The sequence below is a fragment of the Pristis pectinata genome, chromosome 12 (genome assembly GCF_009764475.1).
Source record: "Pristis pectinata isolate sPriPec2 chromosome 12, sPriPec2.1.pri, whole genome shotgun sequence".
Classification (NCBI taxonomy): domain Eukaryota; kingdom Metazoa; phylum Chordata; class Chondrichthyes; order Rhinopristiformes; family Pristidae; genus Pristis; species Pristis pectinata.
Window position 1 is genome coordinate 42,430,801 of NC_067416.1, and position 17,616 is coordinate 42,448,416.

At 40.6% G+C, this 17,616-nt stretch overlaps 1 protein-coding gene across 1 annotated transcript in view; it reads right to left on the reverse strand.

Annotated features, from left to right (window-relative positions):
* hells (helicase, lymphoid specific) overlaps positions 1-17,616 on the reverse strand; it is a 49,447-nt gene that overhangs the window by 14,557 nt on the left and 17,274 nt on the right. The window contains exons 8-14 of the mRNA XM_052027558.1: positions 15,026-15,208; positions 14,789-14,932; positions 13,469-13,665; positions 9,658-9,754; positions 5,811-5,969; positions 5,557-5,699; positions 2,238-2,376 (exon numbers count right to left, since the gene is read on the reverse strand). Of these exons, the coding sequence (XP_051883518.1) occupies positions 2,238-2,376; positions 5,557-5,699; positions 5,811-5,969; positions 9,658-9,754; positions 13,469-13,665; positions 14,789-14,932; positions 15,026-15,208 (1,062 nt within the window). The remainder of the gene's footprint in view (positions 1-2,237; positions 2,377-5,556; positions 5,700-5,810; positions 5,970-9,657; positions 9,755-13,468; positions 13,666-14,788; positions 14,933-15,025; positions 15,209-17,616) is intronic.

Consider the following 17,616-nt stretch of genomic DNA (forward strand, 5'->3'; position numbering starts at 1 on the left):
CACCATTCCGCAGAGATTAGGCAACTCAAATATACAAACTTCAAAAAGTGGAAAAGGTTGATCATAAAGAAAATTAATTGGCTTTAGTCACACAATATCTAGAGTTTTTAAAACAGATAATGCTAAACATATCCATGGTATTTGATAGACCAATTAAAATAACATGTTTCATTTGAGAGTCTCAAAACTAAAAATTAATATCAAGACAGATGATAACCTGAATGGAAAAAAAATAAATTTGAGAAAGGAGGCTGTTAAAGTAGAACTTAAAACATTTCAAGATGAAGGTCACTAAAGCTTGGGGAAAAAAATCCATGAGGCAGAGGGTCAATAATTGGTATCAACTTACAATAATAAAACAATGACAAGTGGAGAAAATAAAGGCCAAGTAATCTTTTAAATAGTGAATGATTGAAAGCTGTTGGTGTTCAGAGGGGCCTGAATGTCTTTACACACTAGTCACTGGAACGTAACTAACAGTTACAGAAAGTGATTGAGAAGGCAAATGGCACGTTGGCTCCTTTAACAAGTGAATTGAATACAGGAGTGAAGACACCCAACTACAGTTACAGAGGGCCTTGGTGAGGCTACATCTGGAACAGCATTTACAGATCTGGTCTCCCTATGCGAGGAAGTATATATTTGCAACAGAGGGATTTGTGGGATAAGGAGCAATGTCCTCAGAGGAGAGATTGAGCAAATTAAACCTATAGTCTATGGAGTTTAGGAGAATGAGAAATGATCTCACTGAAACATTCAAAATTTTTTAAATATTTCTTACGGGGGCTTGACAGAGTAGATGCAAGGCTGATATATTTTCCTTGGATGGAAACACAGATCACAGTATATAAAGGGGCTCCTATTTAGGATTAGGATGAGAAGAAATTCTAAATCAGCCAGATGAGCCTTCAGAATTTTCTTCCTAAGGCGGCTGTGGAGGCTCATTCACTGAATATACTTAGGACAGAGATTGCTGGAATTTTGGACATTAAAGGAATCAAAGGATTTGGAGTTGGTGCAGCAAAATGGCACTGAGATACGACATCAGATACGATCCTACTGAGTGGCAATGAAGGTGGTTGTTAGGATGCGAATTGTCCTAATAGAAACAGTGGAGAGGCTGTATGTTTTAAGTTCTGGAAGGACAGTGGTAAATTTGTAGTAGCAATAAAAATTAAAATGGACTTAGGACCACAGCAAGGAGAGCATGTGAGACAGAGAGTATACAAGATGAAAAGATTAATTCCATATACAACCGAAAATTTAAATCAACAGGAAGATCAAAAATACTACTCAAATATTACAATTCCTCTGATTCAAGTTTTTAGCAAAATTATATCAATTTATTAACCAATGATATTTTTGAGATGAATTATTTAAAAAATGACTTTTCCCGACTTCAAAAGGGAAAAACATCTCAAAGTTCCTGGTTCCCTCACCCAAACTGACATCTATACATAAATTGTGCATGGTCATATATATTTCCATATGGAAAGGTGAATTAGGATTTTGTTCAATGAATCCAGATAGTTTATGGATAACATACTGCTGCAACTGCAGGTTTTGCATTCCCAGCAGGGGACACAGCAATGACTCTTGTGCAGCAAACCAATAGTACCCCAAAGAGACTGTTCCTCAAATCATCACAAGTATAAGGACTATTTATTAAAATATTACACTTGTTTTGTACACAATCTTAAACAATTATCAAATTGTTATGACAGGAGCCACCACAATAAACTGTCACTTTCAGCTTTTAAAGCAACTTCATCTAGGACATTAAAAATTTGATAATGAGCCCAAAGGTATGCACATCACTTTTTAACTATAATGGGAACTGAAATTAATGTTTATAAAATAAAAATTAATTTAAATTGCCAGGGTTTCATGAGATTCAGTTTTTGTTTATTTTCTACAGTAAAAACTCAAGACTATGGAATTTTAAATTAAACTCAAGAATAATTTATACAGACCAGGAAGGCTCCAGCAGAGTTCAATTAGCTGATCTCAACTGGACACAGGCTCTTGCTAATAAATGCACAAGACAAGGAAAATTCAGCCATTTCCCCCAACAATCAAACACCTGAATCCTGCGTCAGCACAGATCATCACCTTCAGAGGTACTGTGCTTTCAAGTTGATACAAAATGGCATTAATGCAAGAATGTTAAGAAAATCAATTTCATAACCCATGAGAGTAGTGAATTTAACTAAATAGATTGTAGTTTTTGTTATCACCTGAAACTCCTGGGTCCTGCAATCCAAAGGGTACTCAATTAGGTAAGGATGGTTACAGCACTTCCTGAGCAACATCAACACATTTTGCAATTTTAAGTGGATTTCCTTTTCTTGTGGAACATAAACATCCAAAACAGGCCTGTTGAGAAAATACAAAGTTACTTTACAGAAAGTCAGATAAGAGCAAACTTTTTTATGATGTTGCAGCTTAATTCAATGGCATTCTACAAATGGATTGTAGGTTTGAGCCCTATTTTGGAGCATTTAACTAATATTGACAGTCCATTGCAAAAATGAGGGAGCACTAGTCTGCCAGAGGTGTTGTCTTTCAGATGTTAAACCTCAGGCAGAAGAAAAAGATCCCAAGGCACTATTTCAAACAATAGTTCTACCTCTGTTCAGGTGATGTTTTAATGTTGCTGAATAAACTATCTGGTCATTAGCCACACTGTAACTGCTGCCCTCACCATGAACATTGTCACTGAGGGAATATTTAAGCTGACTTCACTTCCTCCCTTTCGTCCATTTTCCAGCAGAGGCCGCCAGAGTACATAGGAGCAAAGAGCTGTCTGCCTCTCACTCCTGTGCCTATTAATTCTGTCAGCCCTCTACCTCTCTCACCCAGGCAGTCCCTCAACATCGAGAATGACTCAACTTGCACTTAGATACTGAGCAGAGGACTATGCCTGAACAAGAATTCTTTTCACATGGGATGGCCAGTTCCATAGGTGATTGGAAACCAGGTCCTGCTGTACAGATTTATATCACATGTGTTTACAGATACACCACACATTGATGCACACTCACAAGGCCTCAAATACTTTCAATTTTGCCCACCCCTCTTCCTCAACCACTTCTCCATCTCCATCCACCTCCAACCCAGTCCACACCCTGCTTCAGTCCCTCCTTCCCATATCTGTTACCCTCAGTCTCCATCTCTTTCCCCCTCACTCCTCCCCACCCTACCCAAATCCGCTGCATCCGCACCCTTCACCCATTTTCCAGATGCTAAATATCTCCCAAGGAGACACCAGGCTCCTCCCTCCACTGATTGCTGATGACCTTAACCCAAGCAGCCCCAATGTCCAAAGCCTGCAGCTTAACCCCAGATTCCTCAAACTTCCTCCATGGGGGGGACGGGGACAGGGACGGCGGGGGGGGGGGGGCGGCAGGGGGGTGGTGGGGGAGAAAGAAAGAATCTTCAGCCACCTGCCTAGGGCTGCCTGGAATCAGCAGATCAAGGTCTCCAGGTACTCTGTTGGCAGTTTGCAGAGCTCTGGAAGGTAAATTCCCAGCCTGAGGCAGATTCATCTTGCAGAAGCATCTCACTTGGTTGCTGACATCACTCACCACAAACAATGACTGCAAACTCAATGGGCTGGACTTCCACATTGTCCCTCACCTCATATGGTCTCCATGCCACCTATAAATCAATTTGTCAGTGCCCTTTCAATCTTATCCTGATCTGGAATTATAGAACATCAAACAGTACAGCACAGGAATAGGCCCTTCAGCCCACAATGTTGTGCCAAACTAATTAAACTAGTAATTAAATGCCTAAGTAAAATAATCCCTTCTGCCTGCACAACGTCCATATCCCTCCATTCTCCGCACATTCACATACTGATCCAAGAGCCTCTTAAACACTTCTATCATATTTGCCTCCACGACCACATCTGGCACCCACCACACTGGTAAATAACTTGCCCCACACATCTCCTTTGAACTTGCCCCCTCTCACCCTAAATGCATACCCTCTAGTATTATATATTTCAACCCCGAGAAAAACATACCAGGTGTCAACCCTATCTATGCCTCTCATAATCTTATGAACTTCTATCAGGTACCGCACCTCCCCCCCCGACCCCCACCAACAAGCCTCCACTGCTCCAGAGAAAACAACCCAAGTTTGTCTAACCTCTCCTCATAGAAAATGCCCTCTAATCCAGGCAGCATCCTGGTAAACCTCTTTTGCATCCTCTCCAAAGCCTCCACGTCCTCCCTACAATGGGGCCACCTGAAGTGAATGCAATACTCCAGATGCAGCCTAACCAGAGAGTTTTACAAAGCTGCCCTGACTCTTGAACTCAATGTCTTGACTAATAAAGGGAAGCATGCCATATGTCTTCTTTATTACCTTATCAACCTGTGCAGCCGCTTCCAGGTAACTATGGACTTGGACCCCAAGATCCCTCTGTACATCAGCACTATTAAGGGCCCGCCATTAACAGTGTACTGTCCCTTCACATTAGATCTCTCAAAGTGCAACATTTCACATTTGGCCAGTTTAAACTATTTGCCACTTCTCTGCCCATATCTGCAACTGATCTCGATCCTGCTGTATCCTCTGGCAATCTTTTATGCTATTCACAACATCACCAACCTTTGTATTGTTATGTTCCCTCTAACTTATCTAGATGGCATCCAGATAAATGCCATTGCTCCGTAAAGGTATTTTGTTGATTTCCCTACGCAGATGTGAGTAGTGCCTGAGCTTCTGCAGCCAGAGATCCAGTTCTATCCTCCAAAGGCTACAAAGCGAGGCACTCTAGATGCATTATTCCAAATTAAAATGACTACCGACATTTGTAATTCTTTCACTTCTTTAATATTTTCTAAACAAATATTGCAATTCTGTTGTCAGAAAATAAAATTCTCCATGTCCAGATTAATCATATCCCACAAACAGACTTGTGTTTCATTTGATTAATCTGGACATGGCAGGGTGGTGGTGGTGGTGGTTAGGGGGTAGGGTGGAAGAGAGTGCCTCGGGACTGTAGCATCCAAAGCAACAGCAAGGCACTCACTACTGGACCCAAAGTAGATGGGACCCACTTGCATGGCACAATGGAGCCTTCCTACCCACCCAAGGATCAATGTGACCCAATGGTATGTGGGAAGCTGATACCAACTTTGTGGAAAAAAGACACAGATCCTCAAGTTTGTGTCCAAATGGTCCAGTCTGCAGCCACTGCACTTTATAATGCACAGTGGCTCCACTTAACGGTTGGGGACTAACATTTTATATAAAAAAAAGAGGCAGGGGCCTGCAAGGGCAAGTCCATTTTTTGTGCTTTGTTCACAGGATGAGAGCAGTTTTTCTGCGAGGGTCAGGTAACAAGGTAAATTAGATCCTTGTGCGGGTCAGGTTGGATTGGCCATGGTCAGCTGATATTTTAATTTTGTACCCAGAGTTCCATGGCACATTTTTGTCGACAAAACACTAAAAGATGCAGAAGTCTTAATAGTGGTAATGGATCCATATAAAGTTGTGGTTAGGCCCATGGAGACAGCCCACACCCCACACCCCATCACCAACCTCTGTTCGTGGGTATTGTGCTGCATGCTAGTAATCAGTTTCTCCAAATCATCATCATCATAATTCTCAGTATAATTTACATGCTTCCTGCTTCGCCGTTTTGGTCGACCTGTAGAGGTTAGTTGTGGCTTCTCCTGTTCAGACTGTTTGGGGTGGGGAGAGAGAAAATGCAGCAAGATCAAAACCTCAGTTCTAGCATACAAAAAGGAAAGAGCAACTTAATGAAATGGCTTACCACCACTTTATACCCATACCTCCTGTCCCAGCAGTGTTCTGATGGTCTTGTTAACTATAGCAGTGTAGAATGACTCCTGTTTCTTGCTCAGGGGTGCATAAACCACAACCTCCCGCTTCGGAGGAATATCCAGAGTGACATCAGATTTTAACCTTCTCAGCAGGAATGGAGTTAGGATCTGCAACACAGTAATCCACAGAGATTTTCCTGAATTTGCCAGTTCTTTGACAAGCGCCAGGGTGTTAAAAGGATGCTGCTGCATTAGCAAGAGGCTCCATTAACAGGAAAGTGCTGGGTTTTAAGAAGCATACCGAGTTCAGAGGGATGCACAGATGTCAAATTATAGACTTCAGTCAAATTATTGCCAGACAGAAGAGCTACAAGCAATATTTTCAATACAACTGAATGATAAGAATACCAAAAGTGAAGAGGGCAAAGCATCAAGGAAATGCAGTTGGTGTATCAGACCTAAAAGAATCTAGTGATAACAATACAAATCAGAAAACAAGATTGGAGTCTTAAAAACTAGAATTAAGGGGCCTTCTAGAATCAAGAAAAAAGTACATGTTGGGATTGGGGGAGGGGTGGGAAGGAAATAGCCAAAAGTAGCCAAAGACTGAATGACAAGAGATATAAACTGCAAATTACGTACTACTAAGAGGCATTACAGGAAAATGGGCACTATATGTAGCAAATCTGTCACTGCTTTACAGTATGTTTGAGTCATACAACAATAGGAATATTAAGCTAAAATTTCAGGATATATAGTCACTTATCAAACACTTCAGTTTTATTACACCGCAGCATTGACTTGCCATTTTGGAGATCAAATTCTTCAACATATTGGTTTCAGTTCTTCCCCACCCCCCCCCACCATTTCTGCTCGTTGCCCTCAATGTTCTATTATATATCCATTTTCTTTTAAAAGAGCCCTGACACAGAAAGGAGTCATGCATGAAATATGACCTACAATGGCTGCAGGTCAGCAGTAAGTGGGAGCAGGGGCTAATGTGATATTTAGCAGGAGTCTTGGGCATCAAGTTTTTGGTGCCTGTATCTTGAGATGCAACAGTCCTAAAAAAATAATTATGTCTTTGCCGCAAAACAACAAATTTCACACCATACAAGTCACTGATAATAAACCTGATTTTGAAAGGTAGAACACTTCTGAGACTGGAATCTTAAAATAAAGATCAAGAAGCCTCCTACAACCAAGAAAACATGCAAGCAGAGGTTCGGGGAGACTGACAAACTGCAAGTTAGGACAGACAGAGGACAGGATACAGTCTCACAATCTTGACCGAAAAGACCTCCAATGATTCCGGACCCACTACCATTTTATGTGCAATTGAACATAAAATATTGTGCAATTTATGGCGATTTTAGAGTATGGGCCGTGCAGCAAGTCCAGGACACATGAAAGTTGATGTGGGACAGAAAAGGTACCAGCAGAATTGGTCACCATCTAAGTGAGCCTTGAATTCAAATCCTTAGACCCCACAGATTTCAGTGTATTGTGAAAACAGAACATGGCCACATCAGTTATACATTGATACTTGATATGTCTCCCTCTTTGGCTGATTATTTAGTCTTAACTGTTAATCCATGGTTATGCAGCAAAAAAAAAGCCAAATGAAAATATTTCTGAAACTGCTGACCAATGCAATTTGTTCATTTTACTTGAAGCTGAAAATCAATGGCAACTGCTGGGATTAGATACTTAAATGCAAAGCTGCAACTTCCACCTGTTGTTAAATGTGAAACTCCTGAACTTATCCATGTGACAAATTACCACATCACTGGAACCCACATGGAGACCAATGGCAAGGTCTCACAAAGATCCTCCAAGCCTTGTAATAGATTATGCATGGCACAGGATTTGAGACCCTATGTATTTCAATGGGGATTGTAGGGCTGTGGCTGTAAGACAATGGGGAAGGTTACTTTATTTTGTGTTTGTTTAATGTTTTTATTTGTGCATTTTTAGAGTTTTAAATTTTTATCATTTTTAAGTTATTCAATTAATTTTGTCAGAGATTAAAACATCAGAATGTAAGTGACATTTAGAAACTGTTTAAAAATCCCTGACAGCTTTGGGAGCCGATAAAACTGGGTCTGGGCCTTTGATAGCTGTCAGTAGAGTTGTGCAGCATGGTTTCTTCAGCAGAGCGCAGGAGATGCTGCACTACTCAGATCAGGTCACAGGAGCACGGGAACACTTCAGATCAGCAAGATAGATCCTCCCCATCCCAAGCAAGAGATCTCCATGTTTGCTTCATTTATATATTTTAGTTGTATTTATTAGCTATGAAATGGTGACCTCCCAAACAGTGAATGAAAGTGTTAAGTTTAGCACAGGAATGCAACAGGACAAGCAGAAATATATTTTACTCTACACATTGAGTTGAAAACTTTAATTTACAGAATACATAATGGATCAAGGTTATTGATTTATGCAGTGAACAAAAAAAGTCACATTTACATTTCTATCACTTAGTCTGACCTAGAGTACAGTGGTGCTACACTGGATTAGTGACCAGGCATCCAGACTAGCAATCCAGAGATAAATTCAAATCTTACCACAGCAGCAGTGGAATTTAAATTCAATTAATAACATGCAATTTTGAGAAAACAACTAGTTTCTACAGTAACAATGCTGGATTGTTATCAAACTCTCCAAGAAGAATCCCCACCTGGTCTGCAGGGGAACTTCAGCGATGCAGTTGATGTTAACCTGATCCCCGAAATTGTTAACAAGCTGTTCAGTTGGTTCATTACTGCTATGTTGAAACAGACAAGATCAAGCAGACCTTCCAGCATTAACCCAGGCACCAAATTCAGACATTGCAAAAAGTCACTCCCAACCCAACTGACCTTTCAAAATTCCCCTCTCAAATATCTGGGGTTTGGTGTCAAAGTTGGGAGAGTCGTTCAGATGGGTCAAGCAACAGCCTTACATAGAATCATACCTTACACTCATTATTCTGTACTCCTCCATCACAATTCTTGAGTACATCCACTGACTGTACAGTGGTTTACAAGTGAGAGGGGGGTTCCCATCGGGGTCCTCAAAATGGCTGGTGCTGCTCCCTGTTGGTTCAATGAGGAACACAAATGGACACTTTGGGAGCAACACCAGGCTTATTAAAAATGAGGTGCAAAGCTGAAAAGATGCACAGAATTACAAGCCTAAACAGCATGCAACACACAGAGCTAGCTGATCCCATAGCCAACAGACTATATTGAAACTCTGCTGTCCTACCACCCATAGTCGTCAATGGTGGTAAACTGACTTTTTGCAACGTCTGAATTTGGTGCCTGGGTTAATGCTGGAAGGTCTGCTTGATCTTATCTGTTTCAACATAGCAGTTATGAACCAACTGAACAGCTTGTTAACAATTTCAGGGGTCAGGTTATCAACTGTATTGCTAACTGGAGAACTCAACCTGAAAGAAATGCAGGGGCAGAAACACTCATTATATTTCAAAAGCACAGTGAAGTAAATTTGGAGTTTGTAAACCTGCTAATCCACAAAGAGCTGGAAATTGGAATATTTGTTCTTCAGTTTATGCAAGACACTGGGTCAAATGGCCTCCTCAGTGCAATAACTTTCCATGATTTTATTTTGTTATTTATATAGTGAATACTGACAGACAGGGGCCTAGACAAATAAAAAGTGTCTGGAAAAGAATTTTCCGGTTACTGAAAACAATGAAATCTGTTCAATGAACATAATCGCTTCAAAACAGAGCAATAGAGGAACTTAAATAATTGGAGATGGAAACAATGAGAGCGGTACAAGTATAATATTAAACATCAAGGTTCAGACCCAGCATTCAACAATACTTTTTCATAGAAGTGACTACCTGGTGAAGCATGTGCAGAATACTTTGTTCCTGTTCACTGGCAACTATATCTTCAACATTTTCTGTGATGCTTGAAATGTCAAACCAAGATTCAAAACTGGAGAACAAAGAATATATTTAGCATTATCAAACTAATTTATTACAGTACACATAGACTAAGTTTTTAAACTTCTTATTTTCAGGTTCATCCTCATGACACTGGTTCCTGACAATGTGGAGTATAGCCTTGAATTACCCTATATCTAGGCAAGTGATAGAAACACCTGGTGCCAATATACTATGCATCAAGTCACCCTTTGAAATGATCTAAATTTTTGCTATAAAGATAAAGATTCAAATTCTAAATTGATCTCTTTGTATTTTGTTTTAAATCAGTTCATTAACATACAAAATAAGAATGTAATTCACTTGTTCTCTACAGATGCTGCATTGAAACTTGCTTCACTACTAAGTTAATTGAATTGATCTCCCAACTGGCCCAAATGTTTGATTTATATACTAACCTGAAGACAGCTTGATATGCATAGCATCTATCAAGGGCAACAGAACATCATGAAATACAGTTGTCTTTTATTTTTAAAAAAAAACAACCCTTTAACAAAAGGCACATGATGCTAACCATACAAAGTGAAATACGAGTTAACAAATTAAGGAGGCACCTCAAAGTTGTGTCTCACTTCTCTAACTTGGCACCTCAGAACATACAACCAAGCTATCTGATTTCATTTTTTCCCAAGAAATACTCTATGTAGTTTGGGGTTTTTAAAATTCCCCCAGATGTCATTTCTAAACTTGAAAATTCAGCAGACAAAAAACCCACAATTTATATTACATCTTTGAACTTTAAAAGAAAACGATGACCAGCAACCTGAGTACAAAACTTCTGATGGTAGACTCACCCTTTCTACTTACAAAAAATAACTTTTGGATTTTTAAGGCAAAGGTCTGGGTAGAAACTAGTCCATTGGTACTTCACAAGATAAAGCAAATAAAGGAGGAGATGCGTGCTTAGTCAAAACAGCAAGTTTTAAAGAAATGAGAGATGAAGGCTGATGCAGGAAAACGTTCCCTTTACATCCACATACCAAAGCAGGTACAAGCAAATAATTTCTTCTGAATTTAGGGCTACTTCAATTTCAATTAACATGACATGGAACATTAACCTTACCAACACTGTCCTCAGCATCATCAAGACCGCTCTCCTTGGTGAATAACTGAAGAGAAGTATTCATTGAGAACCTCACCCACTTCCACAGCTTCCAGGCACATCTTTCCACCTTTGTCTCTAAGAGGTCTTACCTTTACTCTCGTCATCCTTCTGCCCTTCACATACGAGTAAAAAGTCTTGGGATTCTCCTTAACCCTACTCGCCAAAGCCTTTTCATGTCCCCTTCTCACTCTCCTCAGCCCCTTCTTAAGTTCCCTCCTTGCTACTCTATATTCCTCACGAGCCCTCTCTGATCCTTGCTGCTTACACCTTCTGTATGTTTCCTTCTTCTTCCTAACTAGTTGTTCCACCTCCCTTGTCATCCTGCCATTCCTTCTCTGCCTCACCGGGACAAATTTATCCCTAACATCCTGTAAGAGATCCCTGAACATCGACCACATCTCTATAGTACAGTTCCCCTCAAAAATGTCACCCCAATTTACACTCCTTAGTTCTCGCCTTATAGCCCCATAGTTCCCCTTTCCCCAAATAAATATCTTCCCGTCCTCTTTGCTCCTATCCCTGTCCATGACAATGCTACAGGTTATGGAGCAGTGGTCGCTGTCCCCCAAATGCTCACCCACCTATAGATCTGTCACCTGACCCGGTTCATTACCTAAAACTAGATCTAATATGGCATTCTCTCTGGTCAGCCTGTCAACGTACTGTGTCAGGAATCTGTCCTGGACACACTTAAACTCCGCCCCATCTAAACCTTTGGCACTAAGCAGGTGCCAATCAATATTTGGGAAGTTGAAGTGTCCCACGATAATAACCCTGTTATTTTCGCATCTTTCCAAAAACTGCCTCCCAATCTGCTCCTCAGTATCCCTACTGTTACCAGGGGGCCTATGGAATACTCCCGGTAGAGTAATTGCTCCTTTCTTATTCCTAACTTCCACCCATATTGACTCTAGAGAGGATCCTTCTACATTATCTACCCTTTCTGCAGCTGTAAGTGTCCCTGACCAGTATCGCCACCCCTCCTCCTCTTCTCCCCCCCTCCCTATCCCTTTTAGAACACTGAAAACCAGGAATATTCAATATCCATTCCTGCCCTGATGTCAGCCATGTCTCTGTGATAGCCACAATATCGTAGTCCCATGTACTTATCCAAGCTCTCAGTTCATCTCTCTTATTCCTGATGCTTCTTGCATTTAAGTAAATGCACTTTAGCCCATCCGCCTTACTACTTTTATAGCCTGTACTCTGCCTCTCCTTCCTCAAAGCCTCTCTACCTGTTAGATCTGAATTTTCCCCATCCCCTTCTTCCTCTGACCTACTCCTCCGGTTCCCATCCCCCTCACAAACCAGTTCCCATCCCCCTCGCAAACCCTCCTGAACCACCCGAGCAACCTGGCTGCAAGGATATTGGCCCCCCTCAGGTTCGGGTGTAACCCGTCCTCTCTGTACAGGTCCCACCTTCCCCAGAAGAGATCCCAATGATCCAAAAATCTAAAACCCTCCCTCCTGCACCAACTTCTCAGCCACGTATTTATCTGCCATCTCCTCCTATTCCTACCTTCACTATCACATGGCACTGGCAGCAATCCCGAGATTGCTACCCTTGAGGTCCTGTTCTTCAGCCTTCTGCCTAGCTCCCTAAACTCACTTTTCAGGACCTCATCCCCCTTCCTACCTATGTCGTTGGTACCAACATGAACCACAACTTCTGGCTGTTCTCCCTCCTGCTCAAGAATCCTGTGGACCCAATCAGAGACATCCCAGACCCTGGCACCTGGGAGGCAACATACCATCCAGGATTCATGCTCACTGCCACAGAACCTCCTATCTGTTTCCCTGACTATTGAGTCCCGTATCACTACTGCCTTCCTCTTCTCCTCCCCTCCCTTCTGAGCAGCAGGACCGGTCCCAGTGCCACAGACCTGGCTACTGCTGCTAGGCCCCTGCAGGTCATCTCCACCCTCCCCCTCCCCACCCACCCCCCCCCCCCCACAGCTTCCCCCCCCCCCACCCCAACAACTTCCAAAGCAGAAAACCTGTTATTGAGGGGATCAGCCTCTGGGGTCCTCTCCACTTCTCTGAAGGTGGGGGGGGGGGGCGGCGGCGTGACTGTCTCCTCATGTACAGTATCTTCATAACTCTCCCCCTCCCTGATGCTCCACAGTGTTTGAAGCTGCAACTCCAGCTCATCAAGTTTGAGCCAAAGTTCCTCCAGCCTCAAGCACTTACTGCAGATGTGGCCATCGTGAACCGCAGCAAGGTCCACGATCTCCCACATCAAGAGCTCCTGGGTAGAAAGATGATGAGAATTGAAAGTCCAATTAAAATTCCAAACTTCAAGATTCTTCTGGGCATTGAGTGCGCTCTAGTTTTTTTTAAACCAAGCAGATCATCAGAGAGAATCCAAGCCAATGTCCTTGCTGACAGACATCTCGTTTGACATCTGACAAAACAGCCCTGGCTTGTTTTTCACTTTCTAGTCTTGAAGCACAAACATTAACTGTGATACCTGTATGGTAAACTCAGACAAGAACTGTAAACCAAGTATGGTAAATACAACCTAAACCTGTGCTTCAGATAGATCCTTTAACAAAATAAAATGAAATAAACTGCAGTTTCAAATCCCTTCAAAATGGGTACCTTTTCAAGTCATCAAACACATCGGGCAATAGGAAGTTAAGCAACGACCAGAGTTCTGCCAAGTTATTCTGTAGAGGGGTTCCAGTCAATAGCAGCTTGTTGTCAGTATTGAATCTTTTCAGCTCTTGAATCAGGCGACAGTTTAAGTTCTTGATTCTATGGCCTTCATCCACTATGAGGTATTTCCAGTGAAAATTCTGTTTATTTTGTGGGAAAAATACACAGTATTAGATATGAGATTGCAGCTGATTGGTACTACAGGATTTGAGGCAATATCTCCTTCCCTTCTCCTCCAACTGTTGCAGAGTGCAGTCGCCTAGGACCTAGTAGCCATCAGTATTTCACTCAGTGTTCACCCACATTCAAGCTTAGATAAAGCATTGGCTAGACTAGCTACATTAAACCAGCAGAGATCGCAGGCTGGCCCAAGTTAACAGATTTCATTTTGGCAGCAACAAATGGGATGGTTGACTGGCCCAGGAATCTGTTCACCGAAAGTCTGAAACATCCTAAAATTTAAGTATTGTAAATGCTCATTTAAATATCAATTTTCCAGTGGCTTGGACTTCAGGGCAGGATGACAGCCATGAGTTGGTTTGCTCAGAACACAATCCAATGAGTACACACAATTGGATTATATGGAATATTCAGGACCAGCTTGCTGGCAATCACCATTTACTCTCAACAACAAAGAATGCTCACGGTAACGTCACACAAAGAGGAATCCAACATCAACGGTACATTAAAGCAAGAGTAAGAATCAGCAGGGCAAGAGAAGCTGGGAAGAGATGAATCACTGCAGATCTTATCAATAAAATGAACAAAAACACTTAAGGACCAATGACACTACCTAAGTCAGTGAACATAGCCAATTAATGATACTCCACTACCATCCTTGACATGATTAGGTTTTCTATAAAATGGCTTATGAGAGAAGTTTTTCTAGTGGTGCCCTGGTTATAAATGTAATGAGATGGACAACTAATTCATTTATTTTGATGATGAGGATTGTAGATGAGTCTGGTAGAAGTCTGGTAGATTCCCTGCTCTTCATCGAGTGCCATGGAAACACCCATTCAAACTGCCAAAAGATGGCACCAAAGATAAAGTAGGACATCCTCAAATCTGCACTCAATTTTGAGCAAAACCTCTTGGCTTTCATGGATAGAGCTGCAGGATAGGACTCCAAAATCCTACAAAAGTGGAATTTTACATCTCCACTTGAACTTGAGCTTGAACCCTCGTGCTTTTTGACACCTGTCCAAAATGATATACCCCCACAACCAAATTTTAAATAAAATGCCTGCTCGCCTCACTCACCTGGAAATATTTCCTGTCTCTCATTGCAATTTCATAAGAAGTGATGATGACAGGCAGGATGTGTAGAGACCCCTGTCTTTTGTGAATTTTACGTAGTTTTTGATGGCGATCTTTTTGGTTCCCATGATAAAGAAGCACAGGAATCTAAGGTACAAAGGAAGACATCAAAATGCACTCCAAAATTCACTAGCCATCATAAACAAGTATTAGAGTCAGGATCAACCACACCAGTCTCACCTCTGGAGTGAATCTCTTGAATTCAGACACCCAGTTTGGGAGAGTAGACAAAGGACCACAAACAAAAAAAGGTCCTGGGACCCCTCGCTCCACCATCATAGCTATCATGGCAATGCACTGGACAGTCTTTCCTAGGCCCATCTCGTCTGCTAGAATCCCATTAATACCATTTTCCCACAGCATCTGACAGAAAAAAAAAGTAGCATTAGGAACAGCCAAAGATGCCCACACAAATCCACTTCAAGTCAACTCATTTTTTTAACATCTTTAAAATGCATTGTGACCCTCTTCCTCGTGGATACTAAATATACAAGCTAAAAAATAGGTTCAGCAGTTATCAATGTCAACTGAAGTTGCAGTGGGACACTGTGCAGGCTCAACATCACAGGTAATAATTGACAAATACGAATAGCAAGTGCCTCCTGACACCTATAGATCTCTCTACATCTTATATACAGCAGGAGCCAGAAGAATTTGGCAAGATGGAAGTACTTTGGAACAATATTACAAATCTAATATCCATTGTCTCAGGTTCAATAGTACCAGTCAATCCCATGAATGAATTCTTGGCACTTCTTCCATTCACATTCCATAACTTCCCAACCCAGCTATGATCAAGAGTATATTTACTGACCCATATCACACTTGACATGTAAAGCCTAGGTCAATGATCAGTTGCCCACACATTGAATACTGTGATCATATACGAAGGTGCAACATTCATTCTCATAAGGACAGACAAGAATAGTCCAGCAGCTCCAGGCCAAGAGGAACAACAAACTGGTTTATTTTGTATGCAAGCTGTTCGCTTCAATTCATATCATTCTGTAACTCACAATTGGAAATAAATTTCCTTTGACAAGGCATAAGGATAGCTTTCTTAAAAAGGGAAGAACAATGTTCCAGATCCAAAAACTTGGTGCAAGAGTAGAAAAGAAAAGGGAAACATCACCGTACATGACAGAGACACAAGTGAGATTCCCCATTCTCTTGGCTGTGTCAAGTTTACTGAGCCAAATTCTTTCATATATATGGCAGAATAAAAACCCAAGGTTAAGTAAGAAATATTTACAAAGATTAAAAAAGGATGGTGGTATGGCTTTGCCTAATTTTAGATTTTACTATTGGGCAATTAATATTAGATACTTAATTTTCTGGGCACAAGATTTAGATGCAACTCATTGTCCCTGTTGGGCACACCTTGAGTGTGAATCAGTGCAAGGATTTTCATTAGTTTCTATTTTAGGAGCTTCATTCCCTTTTGCACTTACTAAATTGAGTAAACAAGTGACTAATCCAATAGTTAAACATAAAATACAGGTATGGTTTCAATTTCGTAAATTCTTTGGATTGAATAAATTTAATTTATCAAGTCCTATTCAATCTAATTTTTTCTTTCAACCACGTAGAATTGACTCAGCTTTTTCCTTATGGAAAATGAAGGGTATAACATGAATTCGAGATTTATTCACTGACAACTTTTTTTTAATCTTTTGAACAGTTGTCTAATAAACACAATCTGCCTAGATCACTTTTTTTTGATATTTACAGATTAGAAATTTTTTTTAAAGTTACTTTACCTTCTTTTCCAACACGGAAAGAACTTTAGGTTTTAATCCTTATCAGAAGGGCCTGATAGCAATAATTTATGATCGGATTATGAAAATACTTTCAGAGGAACTTGATAAAATTAAGAATGAATGGGAAAGAGAACTCCAGATACTTTTACCCACAGAGACATGGAAGAAAATTCTTCAATTAGTTAATACATCTTATGTGTGCTAGACACTCTTTGATACAGTTTAAGGTGGTTCACAGGACCCATATATCCAAGGACAAGTTAGCCCATTTTTATCATATAAATCCTATATGTGACAGATGTAATTCGAAGGTGGCTTCCCTGACACATGTTTTGGTCCTGTCCCCTTTTGGAAAAATTTTGGAAAGATATTTTTAACATTATTTCATCTGTATTGAATATTGATTTACAACCTCATCCTATTACTACAATTTTTGGATTACCAATGATGGAATCTCGCCATTTGTCTGCTTCTGCTTGTCGTATGATCGCCTTTGTCACATTAATGGCCAAGCGATCCATTTTGTTCAAATGGCAGGATCCAATGCCTCCCACCAATTTTCAGTGGTTTTCTCAAAATATAACATGTTTAAACTTAGAAAAAATTAGAAGTGGTACTGTTGATCCTTTGCTTAAATTTGAGGAAGCTTGGAGTCCATTCATTCAATATTTCCATATGATATAAGCGGACCTTTTTCAGATTCCTCTCAATAACCCTTGAATGCAGAGGAGCAGAGTTGACGACATAGTAATATTTCTTTTTCTTTTTAATTGAAGAAATATCAGTCCAGTTTTTTTTTTAAGTTTTTGGGTTTTATTTGGTTTATCATCAATATTTTTTTTTGATTGGGGGTTCTTCTTTCACATAATTAAATTTCATTTCTTTTCAATCTTTCCTTTTGTATTTGTTCACTTAATAAGGGAATGGGAAGTCTAGATTACTTTCTTTTTTACTCCTTGTGATTATATATTTTAACTGTTATGATTGCTATCCTGATCTCTTAGCACCACA